The sequence below is a fragment of the Moschus berezovskii genome, chromosome 27, assembly GCF_049115385.1.
Source record: "Moschus berezovskii isolate FMDL1 chromosome 27, NW_MosBer_1.0, whole genome shotgun sequence".
Taxonomy (NCBI): Eukaryota; Metazoa; Chordata; class Mammalia; order Artiodactyla; family Moschidae; genus Moschus; species Moschus berezovskii.
This window is the reverse complement of record NC_142486.1, coordinates 39,410,684-39,437,281: the sequence shown is the minus strand read 5'-3', so window position 1 is coordinate 39,437,281 and position 26,598 is coordinate 39,410,684. Positions and strand designations below refer to the sequence as shown.

Below are 26,598 nucleotides of genomic sequence, written 5' to 3'. Positions count from 1 at the left end.
TGCGGTCCTGTGCCGGTGGCTGCGGTCCTGTGCCGGTGGCTGTGGTCCTGTGCGGGTGGATGTGGTCCTGTGCGGGTGGATGTGATCCTGTGCCAGTGGATGTGGTCCGTGCCAGTGAATGTGGTCTGTGCCATGCAGCACGGTAGCCACTAGCCACGTATCACCAGCACAACCCAGGAACTGAATTTAAATTTTACTTAATTTTAAATGGTTTAACATTGAAACTGGCACGTGACTGGTGGACATGTGTTAGATGTCACAGCTCTAGAGTGTGGGTATGAGTTCCCACCGTGGCAGGGTTCGCCGCTGAAATGGAGGAGTGTTCGGAAGGAGCAGGTGTGGCAGGAGAGATGAGGAGTTTGGTTTGGGACTTTGCCTTTGCAGCATCTCTGAGGTGTCCTAGTGGAGACTTGGAGCCTCAGCTCGTAGCTGTGGTCTCAGCCTCCGAGCCAGGAGCTTGTTGGGTGTGTGAGGGGAAGAGGTGGGGGGCTGAACTCCACTGATTCCAGTGCTGAGAAGTTGGGGGGCAGGGTGAGAAGACTCCCACAGGGGAAGCGGGAAGCTTGCTGCTGGTGGAAGCAGAGTCCTGAGGCCTCAGGAAACGGACAAGTTGCCGGCTGTAAGTGAAGAAGAAGCGTTGTTGCAAGTGGCTTGAAAAGGCGGTGGGAGTTCGTTGACTGGGAGAGAGGGGGAGAGAGCAGAACTGGGGAATACTTGGCCCTTTGGAAATTTAGCACATTCACGGAGGAGGCTGTGGCATGCATACCCTAAGAGAGAAGCTTGCCCCGGGCTGAGTGCTCAGTCGTCCTCACCATCTCACGGCAGAGCCTCATGGGAGCTCCTCTGAACCTCTCGGCAGCCCATGGAGTACACCCTGAACGCGGGGCGGGAGGGTGAGCACAGGGCCTCGGGCCTGCATGGGGCTGTGTCCTCAGGCTGCCCCTCCTCTGCTCACCTCGCCGCTGCCAGAGCCCCTCATTGTAGGAGGCGTGCCAGCCTCACGCCCCCACACACCTCCTGCTTGCAGTGTACATTTGACTTGACATTGGGGTTTTCAGAGAGACCAGGTGGCCTAGAATTGATCTAATTTGTACTTAGATCAGTGTCTCCTAAACTGGTGTCTTGGGAGCTCTCTTCTACGGGGTGTAAATATGTCTCTTGGGGTAAAACATTTTCTATAGTTAAGTATTCTGACTGGAGGAGGAAACTGATAGGAACAGATTGGTTCTTTCTGCATGCTGAAAACCTGTTAGTGAAGTTTGTTTTTGATATCTTCCTTCTAGATTGCAGATTTAAAAGCAGCAAGGCAGCTTGCTTCTGAAATCACTTCCAAAGGAGCGTCTCTGTATGACTTGCTGGGCAAGGAGGTGGAGCTGAGGGTGAGTGGTGTTTAGATACCTTCGTTACCTCCCTGATTACCTCCTCAACTGAGTAGATTTCCAGGGTTTCTTTTCCAATTAAGTTTTTTCCCGTTCTCTTGGTTTTATTAAACAATACCTGATAAACTGAGATCCTGTGTGGGAAAGTACAATCCATAAGCTGCAGTTTCTCCTTCTGGTGGGCTCAGGTCTGTTTCTGATGCTTTTGGCATCTGGTTCAGGAATGGCACATGTGTGCCATGTTGCCTCAGCTCTCCCTCTTGTTCCTGTGGCAGACTTTATTGATCACAATGCTTTCCCCCGGTGCCCTTAGCCTCGGCATGCTTCCCAACAAAACGCTCCTCCCAGCCTGTGGCTCCCGAATCTTGTTGCCCAGTGGAATCACCCAGGGATCTTTACAAACTTCTGATATCTGACTCCCGTCCTGATGTCACTGGTATGGAATATGACTTGGGCATCAGGAGTTTTAAGTCTCCTGGGTGATTCTAACACTCATTAGTTTGGGAACCAGTCACTAACCTAGGCAGTCAGTTGAAGTTGATGTTACAGTTGAAATTTATTTGCAGTCCTTATTTTAGCCCCTGTCAGTCAAAGTGGATGCTCTGTCCTCTGTGTTTAAGGAGCTGTTGAAGAGTGGGTTCCTAAAATGCCCTTGAAGCTCCTATAGAGCTTTTAAATCACCCGACATCCAGGTCATCCCCTGGACCAGTGGATTGAAATGTCTGCAGGTGAGATCCAGATTTTTAAAGCTCTGCAGATGATCCTGGTGTGCAGCAGAGTTTGGGACCTAGCTACTGGTTGAAGAAGAAATGGGAGTGTTGGTTGGTTCTTAACCTGTGAGGATTTATGGCATGTGAAGCCTATAGGCTCACCTCTAATATTTCTGAATTAAATGCGTTTAGTTGACTGCATTCCCATCAGGTGTGTCCTCTGTGGCTGCTCTCTCACTGCCTCGCCCGTGTCCTGGCATTGCTGTCTCAGTGTGATGGTATTGTCCCTTTCTGCCCTAGAAGCAGACTGGATGAGGGGACTTGGTGCCAGCTCACCATCCCGGCTCTGGATACATTGCCACCTGGTGCTGTGTGGTTGGCAGAACAAACTTGCCAGTGATGTCTGACAGCTGGTTTAGATAAGCAGCGAGGCAGTTCCAGGCTTCCCGTGTTTTCTGTTGATAGTGCAGTGAATGTGTGTCTGATCATGTTCATTGCAGACCCAACCAGAGAGCTGGTCACTCGCTGTTCGCCAGCAGAGTTTCCTGGCTTCATTGTGAGGCTTCACCAGGATTCTGAGGGGTTCTTTCCACGCCAACCTGTAGTGAATTGACAAAGAAGCAGTCAGAGGCTGAGCTGTTGCCGTGGGAGCCGTGAGGCCCTGGGTGTAGGACTTGTCAAATTCTGTGTAGTTGTGATCTGCAGAAGCGCCCATCCAGTACACTCAGCAGACGCTCACCGAGGGCCAACTCCAGCCTCAGACCAGGAAGGCTCTGTGTTCTGTGTCCTTGAGGAGGTCGCATCCCTGTGCTCAGTGGTGCTCCCCGGCGGGGAGACTAGGTGCACCATGGATTGAAAGAAGTAAAGACAGGGTTTGAGGAGGTGCTCCCAGAACCCCATAACCGCATGCACGTTAAAGCTCCAGCTTTCAGAACTGTCCAGTGCTGACATAACAGGCACAGATGCCTCCCTTGACAGTTAGTGGTCAGTGCTGGGGCAGGGCCAAGTGGACTCTTCTCACTGGGTACAGTTGTCAGTGGTAGGCAACTTAGAGGGCCGTGAGCATAAGGAAGATAGTAAAGGCTGGCAGAGGACTCAGACAGGAAGTTCAGTTTTGCATTTGGTTTGGGGTCTCCGAATGGAATGCAGGTAAAGAAGCAGATTTGGAGAGAAAAGATTCTGAGTGGTGAGTTCTGCTTCCCGTGGTGTTGGGGTCCTGGGGGCCCATAGCTGGAGTGGGGCCTTGAGCTCTGGAGAGAGGCCAGATTGGCAGAGTCATAGACGATACTTGGAGGAGGTGATGGCAGGAGTGTTTCTGCATAGGAGACGCACGTCATAATGAAACTTTGAGAACTAGTCCATAAGCCATATCTAGAGCTGGGAATTGGTTTTGAGAATTCTTCTAAAAAAAAATTTTTGTTTCATTGTTTCCTATAGGAACTGAGAACAGAAGCAGTTGCCAGACCTCTGGAAATAAATGAGACTGAAAAAGTGATGAGAATTGCAATAAAAGATATTTTGGTAAGCTTACTTTTATTTGATGTTTTTGTGCCTAGGACTGGGAAATAGTGAGTTCCTGGTTTTACAGGACAGAGCAAGCTGGGCCTCGTAACAAAGATAGAACGTGTCAGTGGGGAAGTGAAAAATTCAGAGCACGTTCTGGAATAGCTAGGTGACTTACTGTTATCTTCCCCTTGTTATTGTTTTCATGTTAAGAAAATTTTGTCAATTTTATCAATAATTCTCTTAAATTTTTCAGTAAATACTGTTTTATGGACTCTTCACAACTTATTTAACCAGTTCCTCACTGTTGGGCATCTAGATTATTTCTAGGTTATCTTAATTCTAAACACTGGAAAAATAGAATGATCATCATCCTTTACTGATCATTCATGGTTAGTTATTATAAGCTCATTGCATCTGAATCATTCATTTGGAAGGCAGATAGAGAAACTCAGACTACTTGGGCTTGAACCGCCCCCGCCCCGTGTGACATCAGGCAAGTTACTTAACCTTTCTGTGCCGTACTTTCCTCGTCCATAAGACAAGAGGAATGCAGTCCTGCCACGTGGGGTCCTCCTGGGCATGTGGCAGTCTGTCATGCAGAGACTCTGGCACGTAGTAGGTATTCAGTCATTATTAGAGATTCCTTTTATTCAGTAGACAGAGATGAGGGGCCTTATGTAAATTAGGGGTAGTTATAAAACAAAATTTGCTGAGAGTTGTACAGAACTCCAAGATGGATAGGTTTTATAGTCCTCTTGTCATATAACAGTGATACTCCCTGGCCAGCCCAGGACAGAGGGGCAGGGCAGCCGAGACAGCAGATGGGTTCCGTATTGGCAGCTTGACCAAATGAGGGTCAAGACATGTATTAAAAACACGGAAGCCAAGGTTCTCACCACTGGAGACGGGGTTACAAATATGAAGAGGGAAAATATTAGAGCGAACCCTGAAATAGGTGCTGATTGATGGTTAAATGCATTTCAATATAGATAGTTATGGCAATAAACCTTACGTACACATACCTTGTGTATGACATGTCTGTTCACACGCATGCATACCCACACACGCATTCATATGTTTCTTAGCTCCAAGCACACCTAGCCCCCAGATCTTGGTTTCTAAATGCCATTTTCCACTAAAGGGAAGCAGGGCTCTTGGGAGAAATGACTGATTCCAGACCTGGGAGAAGAAAATACAAGGTCTTCTTGTGCCAGAAAGCACGGAAGTACTCAAAGAATGTGAAGGGGACACAGAAGCCAGCCTGAATGAGCTTCCCCCAGCCACATCAGAGACAGGTTAAGCGTTAAAATAAATACAGTAATGGATTATAGACCATTGAACGAATGCTCACAGACATAAAAGATAAATATATTGAAAACTGATGAAAAGCAGATTTTTCACATGGTTTCAAAGTAGCTCCCTACAAGATACTCATTAATTACAAAGAAGAAGAGAGTGATAATATGAGAAGCTTGACAGACATTCCCTTAATCCAGCGATCAGGGTGAACATCTTCGTGATGGAGCAGGTCAGAATGATGCGTGCCTGTTGAAAGGCAGGGGGCAGTGATAATCTGTGCTGTTCTGCTAAGGGTGCATCATCTGAAGCTAATTAGATGAAGGCAGGTTGAGGGGCATTCCAAAGCTCCCTGACCCCTACTCTTTAGCAGTGGAAAGGCCATGAACATCCAGGAGAGGCTGAGGAGCTGTCCAGACCAAAGGAGACCAGATAGACTGGTGACTGAATGAATGCCCAGGGTCACTCCTGTCTGCTGTTGAGGCATTCACAGTGGGTTATGGGTTGGATGAGGTTGTGCGTCAGGGTTCGTCATCTGTCTGGATGTATAGGAGGAAGTCCTTATTTGCAGGAAATACACATTAAAATATTTAGAAGTGATGGAGCATCAAGTCAGCGGCTCACTCATCTAGGTCAGGGAAAAATGCTTTGTATTATACTTCAGGTCTTTGTAAGTTTGTGATTGTTAATTTAAAATAAAATTTTAATGATAATACTCTTGTGCTTTCAGTGTTCTGGCTGAATCAAGTTAGCATGCCACAAGTGTGCCTTTTCTACTAAGTGTATTCACAATGCCACAGCCAAATGAGGGCACAGTTCATTTCTTGGTGAAAATCTCTTAAGGTGTCTTTTCATTGTTGGAAAATATCCATGATATTTGATAATTCAAAAAAATGAGACAACCTGGACACTTAAAAGGGATTATAAAATATAGGCCATTTATTTTAAAAAGAACCTTAAAAATATATATATATATTTATTTGGCTGAGCTGGGTCTCAGTTGCAGCATGTGGGATCTTAGTTTCTGCATGTGGGTTCTAGTCTCCTGACCAGGAATCAAACCTGGGCCCCCTGCATTGGGAGCAAAGAGTCTTAGCCACTGGACCACCAGGGACGTCCCAGAACCTTTAAAAAACTTTACTTTTGAGGTCAGATAGATGATTCACTAGGTTTTAATCTGACTCTGATTCAGAGAAGTGTTGCCTTTAACTTGAGTAGTTTGTTCCAAACAGAGACCCACCTTGTCTTCCTCTGAGAGTAACTCGTATCCCTGCTTGGGCTTTGTGAGTCCCTTCAACAAGTCAGTGGTTAGGTATGAGATTAGTCTTCATGAAGGCACCTTGGAAATGGTTAGTGAACGTAGACCAAAAAAAAAAATTAAGCCATAAATTACCAATGAAAGTGACTGCTTCCAAGTGTGCGCCGACTCTTGAGAGTCGTGGAGTGTGTCTAGTCTCCTTAGGCAATTTCTCTGTGGACCACATAACATTTCAGAGGCCTGCAGGCAAACAGACTACACATGTATAAATTCCAGGGAGATCAAACCAGTCAATTCTAAAGGAAGTCAACCCTGAATATTCACTGGAAGTAGTGATGCTGAAGCTGAAGCTCCAATACTTTGGCCACTTGATGGGAAAAGCCAACTGATTGGAAAAGACCCTGATGCTGGGAAAGATGAGGCAAAAGGAGAAGGGGGTGGCAGAGGATGATATGGTTGGATGGCATCATTGGCTCAATGGATGTGAATTTGGGCAAACTCCAGGGAAGTGAAGCTAAGATAAAGCTTGTTTGTGCATCTGTTCTTTAAGTCAGTTCTTTGTAGCTTGGGAGAAGCCGGAACCAGGTAGATGAAGGCAGACCATCACCTGCAGGTGAGGTGTAACCGTCTCAACAGGTGAGCCGACAGGTCTCAGGTTCTGCATAGGATACTTTCCTACACGGGATTCTTCCCACCTGCATTCGTTTCTCTGAGCAGAAACACCTTATGGAAGAAAAATGGATAATTTTTTTTCTGGGCCTCTGTGATGTTCCTCCTGGAAATAGTGGGTTAAGTGAGTGATGGCTCCAGGGGAAGGTTTTATCTGTTTGCTTCCCTTTGTTTCCGTTTCTTGGGGTCTTGCTAGGCCTGAGTTGAGAAGTCCCTCTCTTTCAGAGTCGGGTCGAAGTCCTTACTGGACCTTGTCTCCTTCATTTCCTGTTAAATGTAGGCACAGGTTCAGAAGACAAAAGACCTGCTCAATAACGTGGCCTCTGACGAAGCTAACTTAGAAGCCAAAATCGAAAAGAGGAAATTAGAGCTGGAAAGAAATCGGAAGCGACTGCAGACTCTGCAGAGCGTCAGGTAGGTGTGAACACCGGGGCATGAGTGGAGGGCTGTCCCTGGAAGTTAAAGCAGACCGAGGGAGTGTGTGGTCAGTGGTGTTAGCCTTTCAGGCTCTGGGATGCCTCTGATGCAGAATGCATGTGTGTCTCTTGTTCCAACAAGCACACTGCTGGGCTCAGTCTGTTGGCTGCTTTCAGTATGTCTGGAAAACTGCTTTATTCTTGAACCCCCACTTCTAGCCTTTGTAGCTTCTTGGAATGCAAGGCAAAGTAAGTAAATCCAGATGGTGGAAGATGTTATACAAGGCCTGGCTCCTCAGATCTGTGTCCTGCCGTAAATTAGGTGGGAATAGAAACGCTTCTTGGCTGGAGTTGGTTTTAGAGCTTTGAAATTCCTCACTGGTAATTCGTCATCTTCTCTTTCCAGCTTGTGCCTCACATTTTCTTGGGGTTCACTCTCTCTTCCCCCCAGCTCTTTTATTTCCTCTCCCTCCCTCCCCGCTTCCATCTCCCCCACCCCCTTCCTCCCCCCAGCTCTGTATCTGCTTTTCCTTGCTCTGCCCTGTTGCTCTTCGTGCCTTTTCATTCTTACATTATTTTTCTCTCTCCTTCCTCCTCTGTCCAGCTGCTGCGTCTGCTCTGAACATGCCTCACTTGTTTGGGACACTGGTACCTGGTCTGCACTCTGGCTGCTGTCCTGAGACCTGTGGGACAGCAGCACCTGGGGACAGCAGACAGTAGCCCAGAGAGCATCAGGCTTCCTCCTCCCCAAGGGCACGCCCCGGCCCCTTCTGCCTCTGGAATCAGGGTCACTGGATAGATTTGTCTCATTAAACAATTCTGCCTTTCAAGTTTAAATTCAATTTTGTTAAGCCTCAGATCTTTTTAATAGAAAAATGTCTGTTTTCCTCTCCTCCAAGAGATTGTGAATTATTTTTCTAGCTTATCTGTTTATATTTTTAAAAGAAGAGAGGTTTCTCTTTAAGATCAACAATAGAAAATAGAAAATTCAACAAACCAGTTTAAACTTTTTTTTTTAAGTTTTTAAAAAATTATTTTTATTATTTATTTGGCTGCACCAGCTATTAGTTGCAGTATGTGGGATTGTGAATTGTGGCTGTGGGATCTAGTTTCCTGACCAGGGATAGAACCCAGGCCTCTTGCACTGGGAACAGGGAGTCTTAGTAACCCGGAAGTCACTGTTTTTAAGTTTTTATATTTTGGTTTAATTAAAACTTAGCTTTAGTTTGTAGCAGCCTTTGTTTCTTTTTTTAGGAGACTGATTAAATTTTAGAACATGCTGACAGCAGAGTATTATGCCCAACTAAGTTAAAATTCTGAAAGAGATGGGAATACCAGACCACCTGACCTGCCTCTTGAGAAACCTATATGCAGGTCAGGAAGCAACAGTTAGAACTGGACATGGAACAATAGACTGGTTCCAAACAGGAAAAGGAATACGTCAAGGCTGTATATTGTCACCCTGCTTATTTAACTTATATGCAGAGTTCATCATGAGAAACGCTGGGCTGGACGAAGCACAAGCTGGAATCAAGATTGCCGGGAGAAACATCAATAACCTCAGATATGCAGAGGACACCACCCTTATGGCAGAAAGTGAAGAACTAAAGAGCTGAAAGTGATGAAGTGAAAGCTAAAAGTGATGAAAGTGAAAGAGGAGAGTGAAAAAGTTGGCTTAAAGCTCAACATTCAGAAAACTAAGATCATGGCATCTGGTCCCATCACTTCATGGGATATAGACGGGGAAACAGTGGAAACAGTGTCAGACTTTATTTTGGGGGGCTCCAAAATCACTGTAGATGGTGACTGCAGCCATGAAATTAAAAGACGCTTACTCCTTGGAGGGAAAGTTATGACCAACCTAGATAGCATATTAAAATGCAGAGATATTACTTGGCCAACAAAGGTCCGTCTAGTCAAGGCTATGATTTTTCCAGTGGTCATGTGTGGATGTGAGAGTTGGACTGTGAAGAAAGCTGATCGCCGAAGAATTGATGCTTTTGAACTTTGGTGCTGGAGAAGACTCTTGCGAGTCCGTTGGACTGCAAGGAGATCCAACCAGTCCATCTTAAAGGAGACCAGTCCTGGGTGTTCATTGGAAGGATTGATGCTGAGGCTGAAACTCCAATACTTTGGCCACCTTATGCAAAGAGTTGACTCATTGGAAAAGACTCTGATGCTGGGAGGGATTGGGGGCAGGAGGAGAAGGGGACAACAGAGAATGAGATGGCTGGATGGCATCACCGACTCAATGGACATGAGTTTGAGTGAACTACGGGAGTTGGTGATGGACAGGGAGGCCTGGCGTGCTGTGATTAATAGAGTTGCAAAGAGTCGGACACAACTGAGCAACTGAACTGAACTGAAGTTAATGCATGGGGCTTCTCAGGTGGCACTAGTAGTAAAGAACCCTCCTGTCAATGCAGGAGACTGAGAGACATGGGTTCGATCCCTGGGTCAGGAAGATCCCCTGGAGGAGGGAATGGTAACCCACTCCAGTATTCTTGCCTGGAGAATCCCATGGACCGAGGAGCCTGGCGGGCTACAGTCCATGGGGTTGCAAGGAGTCAGACACGCCTAAAGTAATTTAGCATGCACGTACAAGATAATGCATACATTTAATTTATTGATTTTTAGAGATGTATACAGTTTGTGATTAATTTTTTAACTCTGTATTGAAATCTGTGCCGTACTGAGTGACAAAAAAAGACCCCAGAGCTTCATTTAAGATAATATACTTAATGTTTGTTAAAAAGAAATGCATTCCTGTACATACCTATGCACCAAAACGTCTGGAAGGATGAATGTCAAATATTAAGTGGTAACACCTGGAGAAGGAAATGGCAACCCACTCCAGTGTTCTTGCCTGGAGAATCCCAGGGACGGGGGAGCCTGGTGGGCTTCCGTCTATGGGGTCACACAGAGTCGGACACGACTGAAGTGACTTAGCAGCAGCAGCAGCAGCAACACCTAGTAATGAAATTAGGCATCATTTTGATTTTATTCTTAGTACTTTCAGGATTTTTTTCTAGCTTTTACAAAGAGCCCATCTTAATTTTTGATTAAATGTATCTTTTGTGGGGAGGGAAGAGAAGAGGAGAAATTAGCTTTGTTATAAGAATGAAGAACCTCCCCCAGTTAAAGGCTTTCCAGAGAAAGCCAGGATGGAATCTGGAGCTCTGAATACCAATTTCAGACTACTGTATGTTTTTGTATTGGTTAATCTTTACGTGTTTTTTTTTTTCTTTTTCATTTTGTTGTTTTAGGCCAGCGTTTATGGATGAATATGAGAAGATTGAGGAGGAATTACAGAAGCAGTATGAAATTTATCTAGAGAAGTTTCGGAATCTGGCTTATCTGGAGCAGCAGCTGGAGGATCATCACAGGATGGAGCAGGAGAGGTTTGAGGTGAGTGCCGAGTCCCTTCTGCACAGACCTTTGGTTCGGTTCTGGTGTGTTGCTTTGTACTTGCTGACTTGCCGTTTTATAAAGAGCATCGTGAAAAAGAATATCGGATGAGTGTTTTTCCTCCCTGATCAGGCTCTTGTGGTTCTTCTGTTTTCCTGGTTGTATAGCCTGGACTCAAAAGTTGTCAGGTTTTTGATGGCAGGTTTGGTTAGTCAGGGCTACAGACAGGGCCACCACATGACCTGGGCAGTTGGGTATAACTGCAGGCTTAGAAATTCCTGGGCTGGCTTTAATGCTGTCTTGTCTTGAAATTCTTAGTAATTGTAAACTGCATTTTATTTTGCACTGGGTCCCACAAATTATATAACATATCCTGAGAACAGATCTAAAAACTTGCTTGGTTAATTCACTGAAAGATTTTCAAGCCCTGGTTAATTGAATCATCTAGACTGGCTTTTCAGAAACTGCTTTATAAAGAATTGTAGTTTATTGAGTATTGTGAGAAATAGGTATGACCTTGAACCTGACCAGTTGTTTTACAGGTTCCTTTCATCCCAGTGTGTAAAGTCATTTATGAAAGAGTATTTCAGGTCCCAGCATCAGTTGAGAAATACGGAATCAGAACTAAGGAAGTTGGATTGATTTCATTTTGAAAAGTTCTTATCCCCTAAGAATATTTCTCCTTAACCCAAGAATCATCATTTGGAATCTATGTTCACAGTGAAACTGGGTCTGCAACCTCCCTTTCCCCTGCTGTCTTTGACAACTTTTAGTATAAAGGTCATCCTTGCCTTCTTACAAACTTGGACATTTGAATTAGGTGACGCTACTTAGTTGTCCAGGAGAACTGGCTGTGAGTGGCTTATCACCTTCATCTGGACATGTTTATCTGGACAGGGAACCTGTTGCCACTCTTGCTTTATGGCAGAGGCAGGAACGGGGGACCCAGGACAGGCACATTTTGAGGGCAATGAAAAACCTCTGGGGTTCTGGAAGTCTTAAACACTGAGCATCTGGGAAAGAGCAGTAAAGAGACGCTGAAAATAAGCTGACCGTTTTGTACTGTCTCTGGGCCAACCCTGGGTTTGGAGAACGTAAGGAAGAGCGTGCCTCAGGATGCTAGTGGGCAGCCGGGGGGACTCCTGAGGGGCCCTCCCTGCCCACCGTCCTTTCGGGAGCGCCTGCTGGCTCATACCTGCTCCTGGGCTTCTGGTACCTGGCCCCTCAGAATCTCTCATCGTGGAACACTGCTTCCTTTGTAATGTTTAGAACGACAGCACCTTTTTTAAAGCCGATTTCCTCTCCCATCTTCTCTTGAGAATAATCAGAGTCACATTTTATAACCTAACTCAAGTATTGGCTTTTTAAAAAAATATCCTAGGAATTAAGATGAGTATTTCTTTCTTTCTTTTCCTATTTGATCACTTCCATCATTTAGCACCTCTCAGACTAGAATTGTGCAGGGGAGGAAAATGGTAAAGTTCCTGCTTTATTTTATTAGCAAAAGGCCCAAGTTGATGCATCTGTTTCCGTGTCCACATCCCACACCAGTACGGGTGGCAGACATTTCGTTGTGTCGTCACTTTTCTTCAGAGGTAGTTAGGTGTGATGGAAGGAGTGTGGGTTTGGAGGCCGGTCAGGCCCGTCTTGGCCAAATGTGTCCTTTCTGGGAGCCCCCCACTTTGATCCGGCTCCCGGGGTGATGACGGAGAAGGGGCATCAGGTTTCCTCTGCAGTGTCAGTTTTCCTCCCCTTCCTGTAGCTCGGTCTTTTCTGCTTCTGCGTCACAAGTCTAGCAGTACTTACGTGGTAAAGAAGAATACAACAGTCCAAAGGGGTCCTTTCTCCTGGCTCTTGTCTCTCCTGCTCCACAGGAAACTGAGAACACTCTCCGTCTGATGCAGAACAAGCTCAAGGAGGAAGGAAAACGTCTGCTCAAGAGCGGAAGTAAGTCCACAGGTTTAAACAGATGTGCTTTTTCTGGACTAGTGTTTTCAGCCTTGGAAAACTTAACACGCACATTTTATTTTTTCAGAAGGTGATTTTCTCACAACTTTTATATCAGCACCATTTTAATTCAGGAGCTTAAGAGAGTGTGTTAAAAATTACATACCATTTAAAGCACATTTGGTTTTCATGCCAACTGAAATCTTATTTTCCCCTATTTAAATGGTAGTTGTTAGTTGGAGTTATATATAACTATAGAAGAAATCAAATCTTGTTTTCAGCAGTCTGTAGGTTTCCTTATTTTAGGGCAAACTGAGGGTCAGCAAGTATTGTGATGAGGTACAAGTTCATCTGCTTGAAGGTAGTCCCCCACCACACCCCAGAGTCCTTTGTCTAGGCTCTCACCTGCAGAGAAATGGGGGCGACCTACATGTAACCTAGATTCTTGGAAGGAGTCGTCCCCGAGGCTGGTCAGCCCACTTCATCCACAAACTTCACTGGGGTGTCAGGTCAGCCCTGGGGGCAGCAGCAGCACCTGGTCGTCGTGTGGGATTGGCGGCTGCGTCTCCAAGACTCTCTTCTCACTTGTTTCTCTTCTCTTGTGATGGTCTCTCTTGTGTGCTCGCAGGAAGTGTCCCCAGGACAGCAGGCGTGCGTGCCCTCTCTCTGTCTTTTCCTTCTGTATCTCTTTGCTGCTGTACTTGTTCTGTGCCTCTCCTCCTGAATCTTAGGAAACTCTGTCTGGAAGGAGCATAGGGACTGCTGGGGAATCCTATAGGGGTGAGCTTAGCAAATGCCATGGGTCTCTCTAGCCAAAGCAGCCGCTTGCCTTTATGGTTCCAGGTCAGCCAGGAGTGCCTGACGCGGCCCTCGATGATAAGCCTGCGTGGAGTGTGTCCCCCTCCGAGAGGCCTGGCACAGGTAAGAGCCTGGTTCCCCTGCATCCCACTCTGCCCTGGACCGCACATCGAGACCTTTCTCACTGAGCCTGCTTTATTCTTCTGAACTCAGCACCTTAAGTTTGTGATCCATACGTTTGGGATCTTATGAAAGAGATTCTATGTGTGATTTAGTGTTTCTGGAAAAGTAATTTTCAGTTTAAACCAGCCTAATGAAGGGTAATGCTTAATTAGCTTGTGGTGAGCAAAGAAGTTAGGGAAATAAGTTATGAAGCACCATTCTCAGTTCTGCTTATCCTGAGCTACTTAAGCTTCCCTGTCTGTCTTTGCTTTTCTACACATGTGGGAACATTGCCCATAGTGGAAAGTGAAAGTGTTAGTCACTCAGTCGTATCTAACTCTTTACAACCCCATGGACTGTAGCCTGGCAGGCTCCTCCGTCCATGGAATTCTCCAGGCAAGGATACTGGAGTGGGTAGTCATTCCCTTCTCCAGGGATCTTCCTGACCCAGGGATTGAACCCAGGTCTCCTGCATTGGAGGTGGATTCTTTACCATCTGAGCCACTAGGGATATAAATGAGGAGGGGTAGAAAGGAAGACTTCCTGAACTTCTATCTATCTGTGAGAAAGTCCTCTGAACAGAACAGTGTAATAGTACATAGACTTGAATCAGAGGTGAGGATGAGAAAAATCCAAGATCTGGAAGAGATCATTTTGTTCAGGCTACTCTGTGGGTAGCTGATTGAATGCAACAAAGCATTATTGAGTATAGGTTCTGGGTGCTGAGGATGTTTCAGTGGACAGTAAATGGGGATCCTTGCCTTAATGAATTGATGGGCTGGCGACATGCTTGGGAACAAACAAGCAAGCTCTTTGTGGAAGGTGAAAAATGCCACTGGGGGAAGTGGAGCAGGTCAGGACATAGGGAGGGGGTCATGGAATTGCAGTTGTAAAGAGGAGTCAGGGGAGACCTTGAGGAGACTCTGTTTAAGCAAAGAATAAATCAGAGGAGCTGGGAAGATGGGAGCTACCAGAGAGGGAAAGTCCAGAAAGGCTGGCAACCAGAGCCTAGGGTCAGGGGTGAGTTTCGCTAAGCAAGGAAGCATATGAACACACAGGGCTCAAGCTGAGCAGTTCAATGAGCTAGAAGGTGGGTCGTGTGCTTGAGGGCTCACATCCAATGGAGACCGTTTTCTCTGTTAAGCAAGAAATGAAGTCACCTCAGATTTGGCTTTGGGGTTTGTTGTGAGGGGTTTGAGGAAGAGAATGGCTGAGTAATTAGAGATGGAAAAGTGCCACAGGCCCCAGAGATTAAAAAGACTAAGTACTTTGTTCAGATGCCCGGTAATAAAAGTCAAGGGCGACTCTTCATCTCCCCACCAGTGTCTTAAACCTTGTTGCTGGTGGTTAAGTGTCTAATTGAATCCTCTGTAGAATTCAAGCACTGTAGCATTAGGAACTGAAGGCCTCCTTTGACTTTATAAAATGACCCAGGAATGTCTTGAACGCAACTGAGTAGCCCTGTCATGGAGTGGAGAGTAGATATTCATGCATGTCACGCACACTGGCCGGGTGCCTGCCGCATCGCCCAGCGATGGAGGAGGCGCCGAGGGAGCTCCCTGTCCTGAAGTCCCAGCTGTTCCTGGCCACAAGCTGGTGTTCTTGAGTGCTTGATGTGGCTAGGCCAAATTGAGATGCACTGTTAGCAAATACACACCAGATTTTGAAGACTGTATAAAAGGAAAGTAAAATTACTCATTAACTATTTTTTATGTTGGTTACTTACTGAAATGACATTTTAGGTATATTGTGTTAAATAGAACATTATTGAAATTAATTCACCTGTTCCTTTTACTTTAATGTACTTACTGGAAAATTTTAAATTGCATCTGGGGCTGGCATATTTCTGTTGGACAGTGCTTATCTAAAAGAAACCTATAAAAAAAACTGCCTATAGTTTAATCACTGGGGTTTGGATTTGAGTTTCTCTGAAATAGCTAATGAAATGGAGCATCTTTTTGTCTGCTTTTGGCTGTCTGTATATCTTCTTTGGAGAGATCTATTCTAGACCTTCGCACATTTTTAAATTGGGTTATCTTTTTTTTTAATGTTTATTTTTATTTTTTTATTTGGCTGCACTGGGTCTTGATTGTGGCATGTGGGATCTAGTTCCCTGACCACGGATTGAGCCCAGGCCCCTTACATTGGGAGCACTGAGTCTTAACCACTGGACCACAAAGGAAGTCCCCGGGTTATCTTTTTATTATTGAGTTATATGTTCTAGATAGTAGACCCTTATGTGATTTGCGGATATTTTCTGTCATTCACTTTCTAGATGATGTCCTTTGTTGTTACAGAGTTTTAATCAAGTCCAATTTATTAACTTTTTTTTTCTTTTATTGCTGTGCTTTTAGTGACATGTTTGAGAAACTGCCAAATTCCAGGTCACCAAGATTTACCCATGTATTTTTTCTTAGGTGTTTTATCATTTTAATTCTTACATTTAGATCTCTGACCCATTTCAGGTTAATCCTTTGTGTGTGGTGTGAGGTAGGGGTCCAGCTTCATTCTTTTGCACGTGGCTGTCTACTTGTCCCAGCAGCAAAGTCTGTTCTTTCCCTGGTGAATCTTCCCAGCACACTTGTTGGCTGTACTCATATTAATGTGTCTCTGACAACTTGACTTCAGTGATTTTTGTGTTAGCACTATTAACTTACGTGCTTGACCCTCAGTCCGTTGCTGCAAGTTGTCAGAAGAAATCATACTGAGTCTGAGGTACTTGTTTTAATGTTGGGTTAAAATTCATGGTATCACTTGCTTTTTATTGCATGGGGTGAAGACTTAAATGTCAGATTTTTTCTGGAGGAAGTAAAAAGTGAACTCATCTGAAGAGTGATTTCACTTTACGGTCATTAATTTGTGTTAATATCTAATCCCATTCTCTGTAATGGCTTTTATAAGGGGGTAGTTTTTAGATCGATTGTGCTGAGGTCCTCTCAGGATTCTCTTACTGACACTTTCTACAGCTGCTGGCTCTGGCCTCCGTGCTGTAGAGCACAGCGCTCTCCTCCAGGGTGGATGGAAGCAGAGAGGGTTTCCTCAGAGCCCACCCAGATGCAGCCGCCGTGTCATCACTGTCTATGGCAGAGGCTAATAAGCAAAGCATTATCATAGAGGAACAGCGACTCTACTTCCAAAATGTCTTAAGAGTCAGTGATCAGAACAGCAACTGCATTCTTCCAGTTCCATCCTTCTGAAACCTCTGCCACTCTCTGGGCACAAAGAAGTCTGGCTGGGCAGTGACGTCTTTTCCTCCCCACTGTGGAAACTCCTGTAGGTTTACAGGAAATGTTCGACCTGCGCAAGACTCCAGAGGGGTGTTTAGGAAATTAATGTAAAAGGCTGTTGCACTGAGAACTACCTCTCTTTATCTTTGTAGTGAATTTTCTCCAGTTAAGAATATCACGGGCCCCAGTTTTCATTGCCTGTTACCAGGCAGTCATTTGTCCCAGGCAGCCACTCAGGCCCTTCCTGACCCGCCTCCTTCTTGCCTCCAGGCTTGTTTTGCTGAACCGAGAATGGTTCTCCGCTACCCCCAAACTAACAGAGAACTTCCAACTCCCTTGAGAGCTGGCTGTCAGTGTTTTAGTTTTACATGCTGGAATAGTGTTTCTGATATAACTGACCCACTTTTTTCTCATTTTGGAAAAACACTTTTTTAAAAAAACTAGCCTGTCCTTGTCTGCATGAACCCTTCCCTAAGGAGCTGTAGGCAATTCTCAAGAGACTTGTAGGATCAGATGCATCCCAGGAAAAGCCTAGCAGCACAGATGGCTCTTCACAAGAGCCTCACTGGACAGGGGCTGTTTTGGAGGGAATGATGGAGCTGCCCTTTTGTTTTGCCTCCTTGTGTCCCTGCCAGGTAATGATGACTCTGACATTGACATCCAGGAGGACGATGAATCTGACAGTGAACTGGAAGAGAGACGGCTGTCCAAGCTGCGGACGGCCATGGAGGTGCTCATGCAAGGTACCCCAGCCTCGGTCGCTCACCCCCCCTGCCCTGCCCCCAGGCCCAGGAGACTGCAGCTGGACTGCAGTCAGGGCTGCTGGGTTTCCAGGCCCGTAAGCACCCTGCCCTGTTGTTTATCAGGATTTTGCTCTTAACCTGCCTAGTGGTTGGGCATCTTTGCTACTGATACGCTTACCTTTGGCCCCAAGAAGAGCCAGATTTGTTGTAGTTTGGTGCTTCTCACAGAGGCCACGGAACATACTGCTTCCACTGAGGAGCTGAATTCTTTCCTTTTTGGGTCCAAATTGGTCTCAGTGCAATTACATCCTTTATGGTCAGAGAATTAATGTACAGATAAGGGACCTACGTGAGCATCTCTGCTGTTAAAAACTGTTTTTAGTTTCTGCCTTCTCACTGCAAAAGATTCAAGCAGTAAAATAACGTGGAGTGAATGTGAGTGCTTCCCTGAGACCTTCCTCATATCCCACTCCCTACCCTACAGGGGTTGTGGCTTGGGGCTGGGTCCTTCTAAATTGCTTTTCTGCACATGCAAACCCACATAAATATACACATCACACACACACATCACCGGGGGCCTTTCTCAGCCCTCAGGGAAGTGCCGCTCTCCGCCTCTACGTGGGAGGGATGGCTCTTGAGTTTTTGCAGAAGTCACCCGTAGATGACATTGACTTCTAGAGGAGGAGTGGAGAACCACTTTGGTAATGAAGCTGTTTTGAAGGATAAATCAGAGTGATACTTACTTTTGTTTTTACTTTATGAAGCCCAGATGTGGATCCCAGTAAAGTGACACTGGCTCACAGAGTGAGAGCGTGTCTCTCAGCAGAGAGTGCACGCGTCCACGCAGTCTAGTGACGGGGTTCAGTGATTTTTTTTCCCCGGGACGTTTGTAGGATGCACGTTTATTTTTCCGATCCACGACTCGTGCTCAGATTGCATGGCCTTTTTCCTCTTTCCCAAAGTGGAAATGCAGAAGCTCTGTCACTGGTACACTTCTGAGCAGCCGGATGCTCCCTAAGCCAACTTTTTAGTGTGAATGCTTCTCCCGCTTCCCTAAAGGAAAGCAGGTCTCGGTGCCTACTTCCTGCCTTGCCTCACGAGGTTCTCATGCTCTTTTCACACATCTCTGTTTCTCAGGACAGCCCAGCAAGCGCGTCGTGGGCACGATGCAGGGTGGAGACACGGATGATGACGTGAGTCCTGCCAGCCCCTTGAGCAGCCCTGGTCTTGGTGGTCCTGGGCCAGCCTCGTAGACTAGGTTGACCAAGGAGCTGAGTGTATCTCACCAGTTTAGTATAAAGAGCTGCTTCTCAACCTGGCACGTTGCTGGGTCTGTGGCAGAGCTTGGCCTCCCAGGGAGCTGACCTCTCGTCTTTGCTTGTTGATGGCTCATTTCTTTTCTCTTCAAATGAACATGCTTGCCCTATTTTTGTTTTTTCCTTCTCATTGTTCTTTCCATTCTTGCTTTCCAAAGATGGAAGCAGCACCAGCTCTCTTAGGTAAATGCAAGACTTCCAGCTCCAAGAAGCAGGTTGGTTTTCTTTTTCACCTCATCCATTCGTGTGTTTGTGAGCTGCCCAGGGCCAGCAGAGAACCTCCCGCAAGAGTGACGCCTGGTGTCCAGGGCAGGAAGCCACTTACGTGGTTACCACAGTGGGTGGTGGAGTTACCTAAAGGTCCCTGTGTTAATGAGGAGGAGGGGGTGGATGCTGAGCCAAGAGACAGGAAAGGTTGTCAGGCCTCTGAACCGTATCCTAGACAAGAAGGGCTGCTGTTGAGGGCTGGGGTCAAGACCAGCTCCATTCTTGGGAGGGGACATAGAAGGCAGGCTCTCCCGAGACCAGGGCCCAGAGAGGCTGTGACATCAGGCTGCCAGCGCCCTCAGTGTTGTTGAATGAATAACTGACTGGGGGCCAGCGGAATGGGTTCCGGTTGTTGGGGCTGCACCGTTCACTGCTCTAGACCTGCTTCTTTGTTGAGTCCCTGGCAGGACTGTGAGGCCCAAGAGGTGAAGGGTGATTGGATTGATGGAGTCAGAGACCTTCCATCCAGGTGAATGCCGCATGTGTCTGGAGCATGGCACTAGCACCCTCACACGGAGCCTAGGCAGATACTCTTCTACAAAAGATCCACTGATTGGGTCCCAGCAGTGTGGCCTGGGGAGCACTGTCTGGCCCCTCTTCCTGTGATTTGCTTGATCATTGATATAGCTTTTTACTTTTCTGAGTGATCACCTTATTTGTAGTTTAAAGTCTCCTCTGTGCCTATTGCTGCTTATTAATTTCAAGGAGGCTGTTTCCATGCAACACCTTGGGTCTGTCCTTCACCTGTTCACTCATTTACTTGCCAGGTCCTTGTTGAGTGCTGGTTACATCCCAGGCACCATTAGGGGTTGGGGAATACAGCAGTGAACAGAACCAATCCCCTGCCTCCATGAGGCTTATATTCTATTGGTCATCAAGCAGATACATCAGAGGTCATCATGGTAAGAAAAATAAAACAGGTTCAGGGAAAAGAGTGACAGGGCTGAGGGTTCTGCCTGAGTGGTAGGGGGAGGGTTGTGCTTGGGAGGGCTGTGAGGAATTGGGTGGAGGGCGTTTGCAGGGGTCTGATTCAGAAGTGAGAGGGGCAGTAGCAGCAGACTGTTGCGAAGTGATGTTTCTAAGGTTAGAGCCATCAGGTTTCGTTAATTGGACATGAAGTGTTAGAAATGCCCTGGTTGTGGCTTCATTGGCTGAAAGTGTAGTTTTCATTTCCCAAGGGAGGCAGGCCTCAGGACGGGGCCTGGAGGGCAGACAGAGGTCTGGCTTGGCCATCCTCAGGGCCAGTCGCCTGCTCGGCGCCCACGTGCTAGTGCTGAGAAGCCAGTTGTATTCAGGTCTGGACTTAAGGTCTGAGCTGGAGACTGCTTTTGGGGGAACCTCCCTAAGACCATCATGAGGGGGGACATGATTGCTTGGGGAGGGAAGTAGAGAGGAAGAGCAGAGGCCTGAGCCAACTCTGTATCACAGCGGTCAGGGAGGGAGAATGGGCCTGCACACTCGACTGAGATTCTAGAGTGAGGGGGCGAGAACAGAAGAGGGTCTCGGGGGAGGAGCAGTCTGGTGTTCAGGTCAGGAATGGAGAACTAATTACCTGTAGGATCTGAGTCCATTGACTGTTTCAGTCTTAGGGGGCCTCGATGGGAGAGCGTGGCTGGAGGGTGCTGAGAGGGCAGAGAGCAGGGTCTGTGTGATCTCAGAACTCGCTCAGGGGTTTGCTGTGAGGCCACGGGAGAGCAGGACGAGTAGCTGCGAAGGAGGCTGGGTTACGTGTTAGGGTGTTTTATGTTTTTAAACAGAGGGAGATTGTGCATTGGTGGGAATGGTCTGTATAAAGTGACCGACCATTCTGGTTTCCCCAGGGGTACAGGACCTGCAATTTGAAAAAGCTGGCTGAGTTGGTGACCCTTATCCAGATGATGAGAGAGAGACAATGTTTGTTTTAGTTTGCTCCTTTCACCTGTTTCCTGAGTGGCTTTCCATCCCAAAGCCAACGCAAGCCACCCTGCCTCTCTCCAAGCCCCTGTCCTCCTGGCTGTGTGCTGTGCCAGGGGGTACTGGGGAGGAGCCTGGGCCTTCACAAGCAGATCCATGCTGCTCCTGAGACAGAAGCAGGAAATCCACCTGCAGCACCAGCCTCAGCTCGCATGCTGGTGTTTAAGGACACACTTATGTACGTGTTACTATCCCATCCAGCAGTCTGTAGACCCTGGCCCTATTCTTATGCCCCACAACCTGTTTCTCTTCCAAGCTCTCCCTTCGCATCAGTTTTGCTGGTTATTGAGCTGCTAGTGAAAAAGCAAGGTAGAGTCTCTGCTGACATGACATCAGCAACCGGAGGGGCCCTTCAGCTGTGCTCACTGTTTCTCCTGCAGGAAGACTTGGAGGACAGTGAGATTGACATGGAGGATGACGAAGAAGACGATGATCTGGGGGATGAGAGCATGGCGCTCTCACCAGCTAAGCCCAGTCGGAGAGGCCGGAAACCTGAGCCCCTGGATGAGAGTGACAGTGACTTCTGACCTTCTTGCCAAGGGACCTAGGCAGATTAAAACCCTCAGATTTGTAGGGAAAGGGGAAATTAAGGAGGTAGAAGAAAAGAGGGATTTGTTGGATAAGCCAGCTGGACTTGTTAATGATGCAAAGCCTGTTTCTGGTTTAGTTTCCTGGGTGTTGCTCACACATTCCAAAGCTTAAACAAGAACCAGAGCCAGCCCCACAGAGGATTTTTTTTTTTTTTTTTTTTGCCTTTTCTATCTCCTAAAACTTGGGAAATGCATGTGTTCCTAGTGATTCACATCCACAGAGCAAAAACTTTTGAAAATAACAGCCAACACCATATAAGTCTTGGCTGTTATGTGTGTCACACTTTTTCTCTAAAAGTCAATGGGACCGTCCCAGACCTGGGGCTGAAACTGGGCACAGGACTCATTTCAGGAACTGTAGGGCAATCAGGACATTTACGTTGTATCAGGTTTTGAGTCTAGGCTTTAATTCACTCTGTAGTCTTATTTTCCTTCTTCTACACATTCACAATACCAAGCTTTAAATGTATTTTACTAACTAAAGTTTTCTGAAAGAAAGTAGCTAATTCAGATGAAAACCAGCTTTCCATGAAAATCAGGCAACAGAGAGATGCTCCAGGTCATGCACACTTCATTTTCTCTCAGAAAGCTGATGTTCCTCCTTCGGAAGGAGGAAATTAAGGGAAAAGTGTTAGTACGTATTCAGGTTTCTGACTTAAAAATAAACCATATTGAATAGAATAGCACTAGAAGAATTTCCCTTTTGTGAGGCGAGAAGTGACAGGTATGTGGATTTTGCTCTGCTTTGGTTTTGTTCATACAGAGAACAAGCACAGAGGAGTTTTCGTTTACTTTTCAATTATAAAGTTGGAAGACTTGTGAAGTTCTTTATCTCAATAAATGTATTTTACACCATATTTTTATACCATTCAGTTTTATTTGAAAGTATAATTATTTGTACCTACAACATATAAATACTTTTTCAAGAAAAGTTCATGGATTATTATTACTGGATGTGTGCATTTTAGGAGACTGTGTGACAATTATTTCTGTCTTTGCTTTTTTTTCTGGCTTTCCCTAAATTTTACATAAGAGATTACTCTTTTTTTGTAAACATTCAGTGTTCAATTAATTCACCAATAATTTGAGCTATCCCATCTTTGATAAGCTGACTGGGGAGTGTGTTGGGAGTCACGTGAACCTACTTGGAAGCCGTGGCTTTTAAGCACAAGTTGCATCTTCTTAGATGTTACAGCTATGGTTTAGCTGAATCTGACCTGACTTCTGTTTTAAGAAACAAAAAATTTATTTGTTTCCCTCATGTGATTCTTCTGATGGGCTTTAACATGGGACCTGCCCAAGTCACAGATGATGTGTCCAACTGTTTCTAGGTAATTGTGTCCTGAATGAAGCTCAAGACTATTTTAAGGAATATGAAAATCATCAGTCCCCAACAAGAGAAAGTTTTCAATGTCTGGTATCAAAAATTACCAGGTATAAGAAAAGTCAAGAAATGACCCGGAAATGCCAGTCAGTTAGTGGAAAAGGACAGACAATTGTGACTGTATTCCATATATTCAGACAACAGAGGAAAGCGTGAGCAGGCTGTGAGATGCGGCAGATGGAAAGTCTCTAGACTTTCCGAGCTATGGGAGGTTTAAAAACCAAGAGGGAAACTATGCACACTGAGATTAAGAGCAGATTAGACACTGCAGAGGAAAACGTTGCTGACCCTGCAGACACAGGGCGTGTTTGTCCAATGTGGAATACAAAAGTGACCCCCCGAGTCCCATTGTGTTGGTTATCCATTTATTGCCTCAGCTTCAAAGTCTCCTTTGGGTCTGCTCTATGCTAGTGAAGCTGTTGCTTGTCAGTCTCCTTGGAAGGAAAGCTATGACAAACCGAGACTGTATTAAAATGCAAAGACATAACTTGGCTGACGAAGGTCCAAGTAGTCAAGGCTGTGGTCTTTTCAGTAGTCTTGTATGTATGTGAGAGTTGGGCCATAAAAGAAGGCAGGGCGCTGAAGAATTGACACTTTCAAACTGGTGCTGGAGAAGACTCTTGAGAGTCCTTTGGACAGCAAGGAGATCAAACTAGTCAATCCTAAAAGAATCCACTCTGAATACTCATTGGAAGGACTGATGCTGAAGCTCCAGTACTTTGGCCATCTGATGCAAATAACTGACTCATTGGAAAAGACCCCGATGCTGGGAAAGATTGAGGGCAGAAGAAGGAGGCAAGAGAAGATGAGACGGTTGGATGGCATCACTGATTCAATGGACATGAACTTGGGCAAACTCTGGGAGATGGTGAGGGACAGGGAGGTCTGCCGTGCTGCAGTCTATGGGGTCGCAAAGAATTGGACACAACTTGGTGACTGAACAACAACAACGTGTTAAGCATGGTCAGTAGGATGCTTGAGAGACTTTGAAGGAGGGAGGGGCTCTGCTTCTAGTTCTAGTGTGGCTTGCGTTGAGGTCCCTGGAGAGCACATTTTGGCCCCTGAGGTTTCTCCAGTGCTAGTTTTCTGCAAGGCACAGCTGTCTCCAGCATTTGACTGCTGTGACTCTTCTCCATCACCTTCTCAACTCAGCCGGAAACAGTGCAAACCAGATGACAGTATAGCAATCTCTTGAAAGTGCTGAAAGAAAAGACTATCATTCTGGAATTCTATACCCAGAAAAGATACCTTTCAGAACCAGTAGTCTAGTGAAGATATAAGACTTATGAGCAAATGTCCCCGCTTTCCAAATAATGTTATTTATAGCTGATTCTTTCCCCTCTAGTCTTGGATCCAATGAAAGCTCTCAAGTTGTTAAGACTCTTTAATAATAAAACAGTCCCAGCCTTTTTGTATTTTTCATGATGTTGATGATTTTTAAGAGGTCATGCTAGTTTTTCCCAGAATACCCCTCAATTTGGATTTTGTCTGACTGTTCCTTCATGATTAGATTCAGATAAACACTTTTGGCAGAAGTAGTACATCAGTGACATGTCCTTCTCAGCCATCACACTGGGGCACAGGGGATCCATTTTTCCCATCATCAGTGATGCGGAGTTTCATCACTTTGACAAGGTGACATTTGCAAAATGTCTCCATTAAAAAAAATATTTATTATACCAGAATATTATTTTCTTTTTTTTTAGCTTGTGGGATCTTAGTTTCCTCGACCAGAGATCTAACCCACTCCCCGTGCATTGGGAGCGCAGAGTGTTAACCTCTGGAATGCCAAGGAAATCCCCAAAATGTCTCCATTTTTATGGAGCCTTTGTAAATACCTCTCTGTGGGGTGATACTCAGAGATTGTATGATTTTCTTCCTTAATAGGATTTCATTCATGGTTATATCATCCACTGATGTTTCTTGCCCAGATACTCATTTTTAAAGAAACATTTGGAGCAATAGTTCCTGTTCAAATTTAAAAATGATAATTATAACTTCCATAACCATTTTCCTTGGTTATGTAGTTGAAGAACCCCTGATGTTCATTTGGGATAGTTTTCCTTCCAACACTGAAAGGCATCTGAGGGAGTTTATGCCATGTGGAAGCTTGGCTGTCTTGCTCTCACCGGGAAGCTGTAGATGCAGAAGTGCTTTGAGGAACCTAATGCAGGAAGATAATATGAAGACATCGATATTTAACATGCTATTGATAACCACCACGCCAGATTCCAAGTGACATGCAGTGGACGTAATCTGTCTTTGCGAGACTTTGTAATGGGAGAAAGATGACAGAAACCTTGGAGAACTTTTTTTGTCTGTGCTCCAGAAACCTATAATTAAAGCCTTCCTTTCTCTTCAAAATTTTTTTCCTAATTTTTCCATAGGACTCTAAAGATCATACTCCTGTAGCCTTTTCTTCTTGAAAAAAGATGTTCCCTCTGTCACTGATGCCAAATTGACACTCTTCATGGGCTTGAAGACGGCGGTTCGTTTCAGAGTGAGGGAGTGATTTTATCCAGGGCGGTCATGATAAGAAAAGGTAGGGGCACATTAAAGACCCCAGGATATAAATAGGCGCTGACTGGCTTCTTGCTGAGCTCTGAGACCCACCCCTGAGTCCCTTGGCAGAAGACCGTCTGTTCTCCGTGCTGTAGCGGAGCGTCCATCTCTCCCCTGCCTGGACTGACCCTGGCAGCACCTTTCCTGCCTCCTTGCAGGAGACCAGCACTCTTGAGGGTCAGCATCCCAAACCTCAGGAAGGCACCCTTGAGAAATGGTCATTTTGTTGGAAAGCTTTCAGCTGTGTGTCTACCGGATCCACCAGGAACTTGTTTTGCTCACATTTCCACAGTGCACAAGGGAGCGTTTGTCTTGATAGCCTCTGCGATCATCCTGGCACCAGACTCTCCAATGTGGTTTCCCTGGAGACTGGAAGAGAAGGATCAGGACAGGGCTTGAGAAACTGGCTGGAGGCCTGAAGGTCCTCATCAGTAAGGAGCCGGTGGTCACTACCTGAAACGCTAAACCCAGGTGAAACTTGTGCTTCCACTGTCCCTCCCATGGACGAGGCTGCAGATGGCCCCCTTGTATACGGAGTTCCCTATAGAGCTACTGGGGGACTGGGTTCAGCTGGCTCTGAGGTTCAGAGGGGAGGCAGGGCCTGACCTGGAAGCACTTCTAAGGGTGAACCAAGCTGGTGGGAAAGGGCAGGTGCCGCTGAGCCTCACTCACTTGATGTGCCGGAGCCCATGGTTTCCAGACAGTGCAGTGGCAACGCATATCGCCCCCTCCATTCCCAAGGAGTTCTCTTGAAGACTAGGCAGAGAAGAGATGGAGATGCCACAGTGAGCCCTTCAGGACAGAAGGACACGCCCAGGAAGCAGCACGGCACTCTCTTGGAGGGACCCGTCTGGGCCTCATTGGTCCTCAGGTGCCATAGCAACAGCCAAGTGGCATTTAACCCCGAGACCTAAGTCTGCAAGCAGCCAGGTTTTCTCGTGCAGGTGCCACAGAGGACACATCACCAAAATATGCGAAAGGGAACAAACCCATCCACAGTACTGACT

General features: G+C 46.1%; 2 protein-coding genes across 7 annotated transcripts in view; one reads left to right on the top strand and one right to left on the bottom strand.

Annotated features, from left to right (window-relative positions):
• The window catches only part of IFT38 (intraflagellar transport 38), a 32,879-nt gene extending 8,280 nt beyond the window's left edge, over positions 1-24,599 (top strand). The window contains exons 5-14 of one of the 3 annotated variants that reach the window (XM_055409341.2): positions 1,284-1,379; positions 3,527-3,610; positions 7,099-7,232; positions 10,501-10,642; positions 12,517-12,589; positions 13,433-13,510; positions 17,412-17,519; positions 18,657-18,712; positions 18,994-19,050; positions 21,436-24,599. In XM_055409341.2, coding sequence (XP_055265316.1) covers positions 1,284-1,379; positions 3,527-3,610; positions 7,099-7,232; positions 10,501-10,642; positions 12,517-12,589; positions 13,433-13,510; positions 17,412-17,519; positions 18,657-18,712; positions 18,994-19,050; positions 21,436-21,582 — 975 coding nt within the window. In that variant the 3' untranslated portion in view covers positions 21,583-24,599. The other 2 variants (XM_055409344.2, XM_055409343.2) reach the window with 2 other exon arrangements.
• Positions 24,600-25,586: 987 nt separating this feature from the next.
• Positions 25,587-26,598, bottom strand: part of NLRC3 (NLR family CARD domain containing 3) — a 28,224-nt gene continuing 27,212 nt past the window's right edge. For all 4 annotated transcript variants that reach the window (XM_088832807.1, XM_088832806.1, XM_088832805.1 and 1 more), the window contains 2 exons: positions 26,264-26,347; positions 25,587-25,960 (listed from right to left, as the gene is read on the bottom strand). In XM_088832807.1, the coding sequence (XP_088688933.1) occupies positions 25,870-25,960; positions 26,264-26,347 (175 nt within the window). In that variant the 3' untranslated portion in view covers positions 25,587-25,869. The remainder of the gene's footprint in view (positions 25,961-26,263; positions 26,348-26,598) is intronic.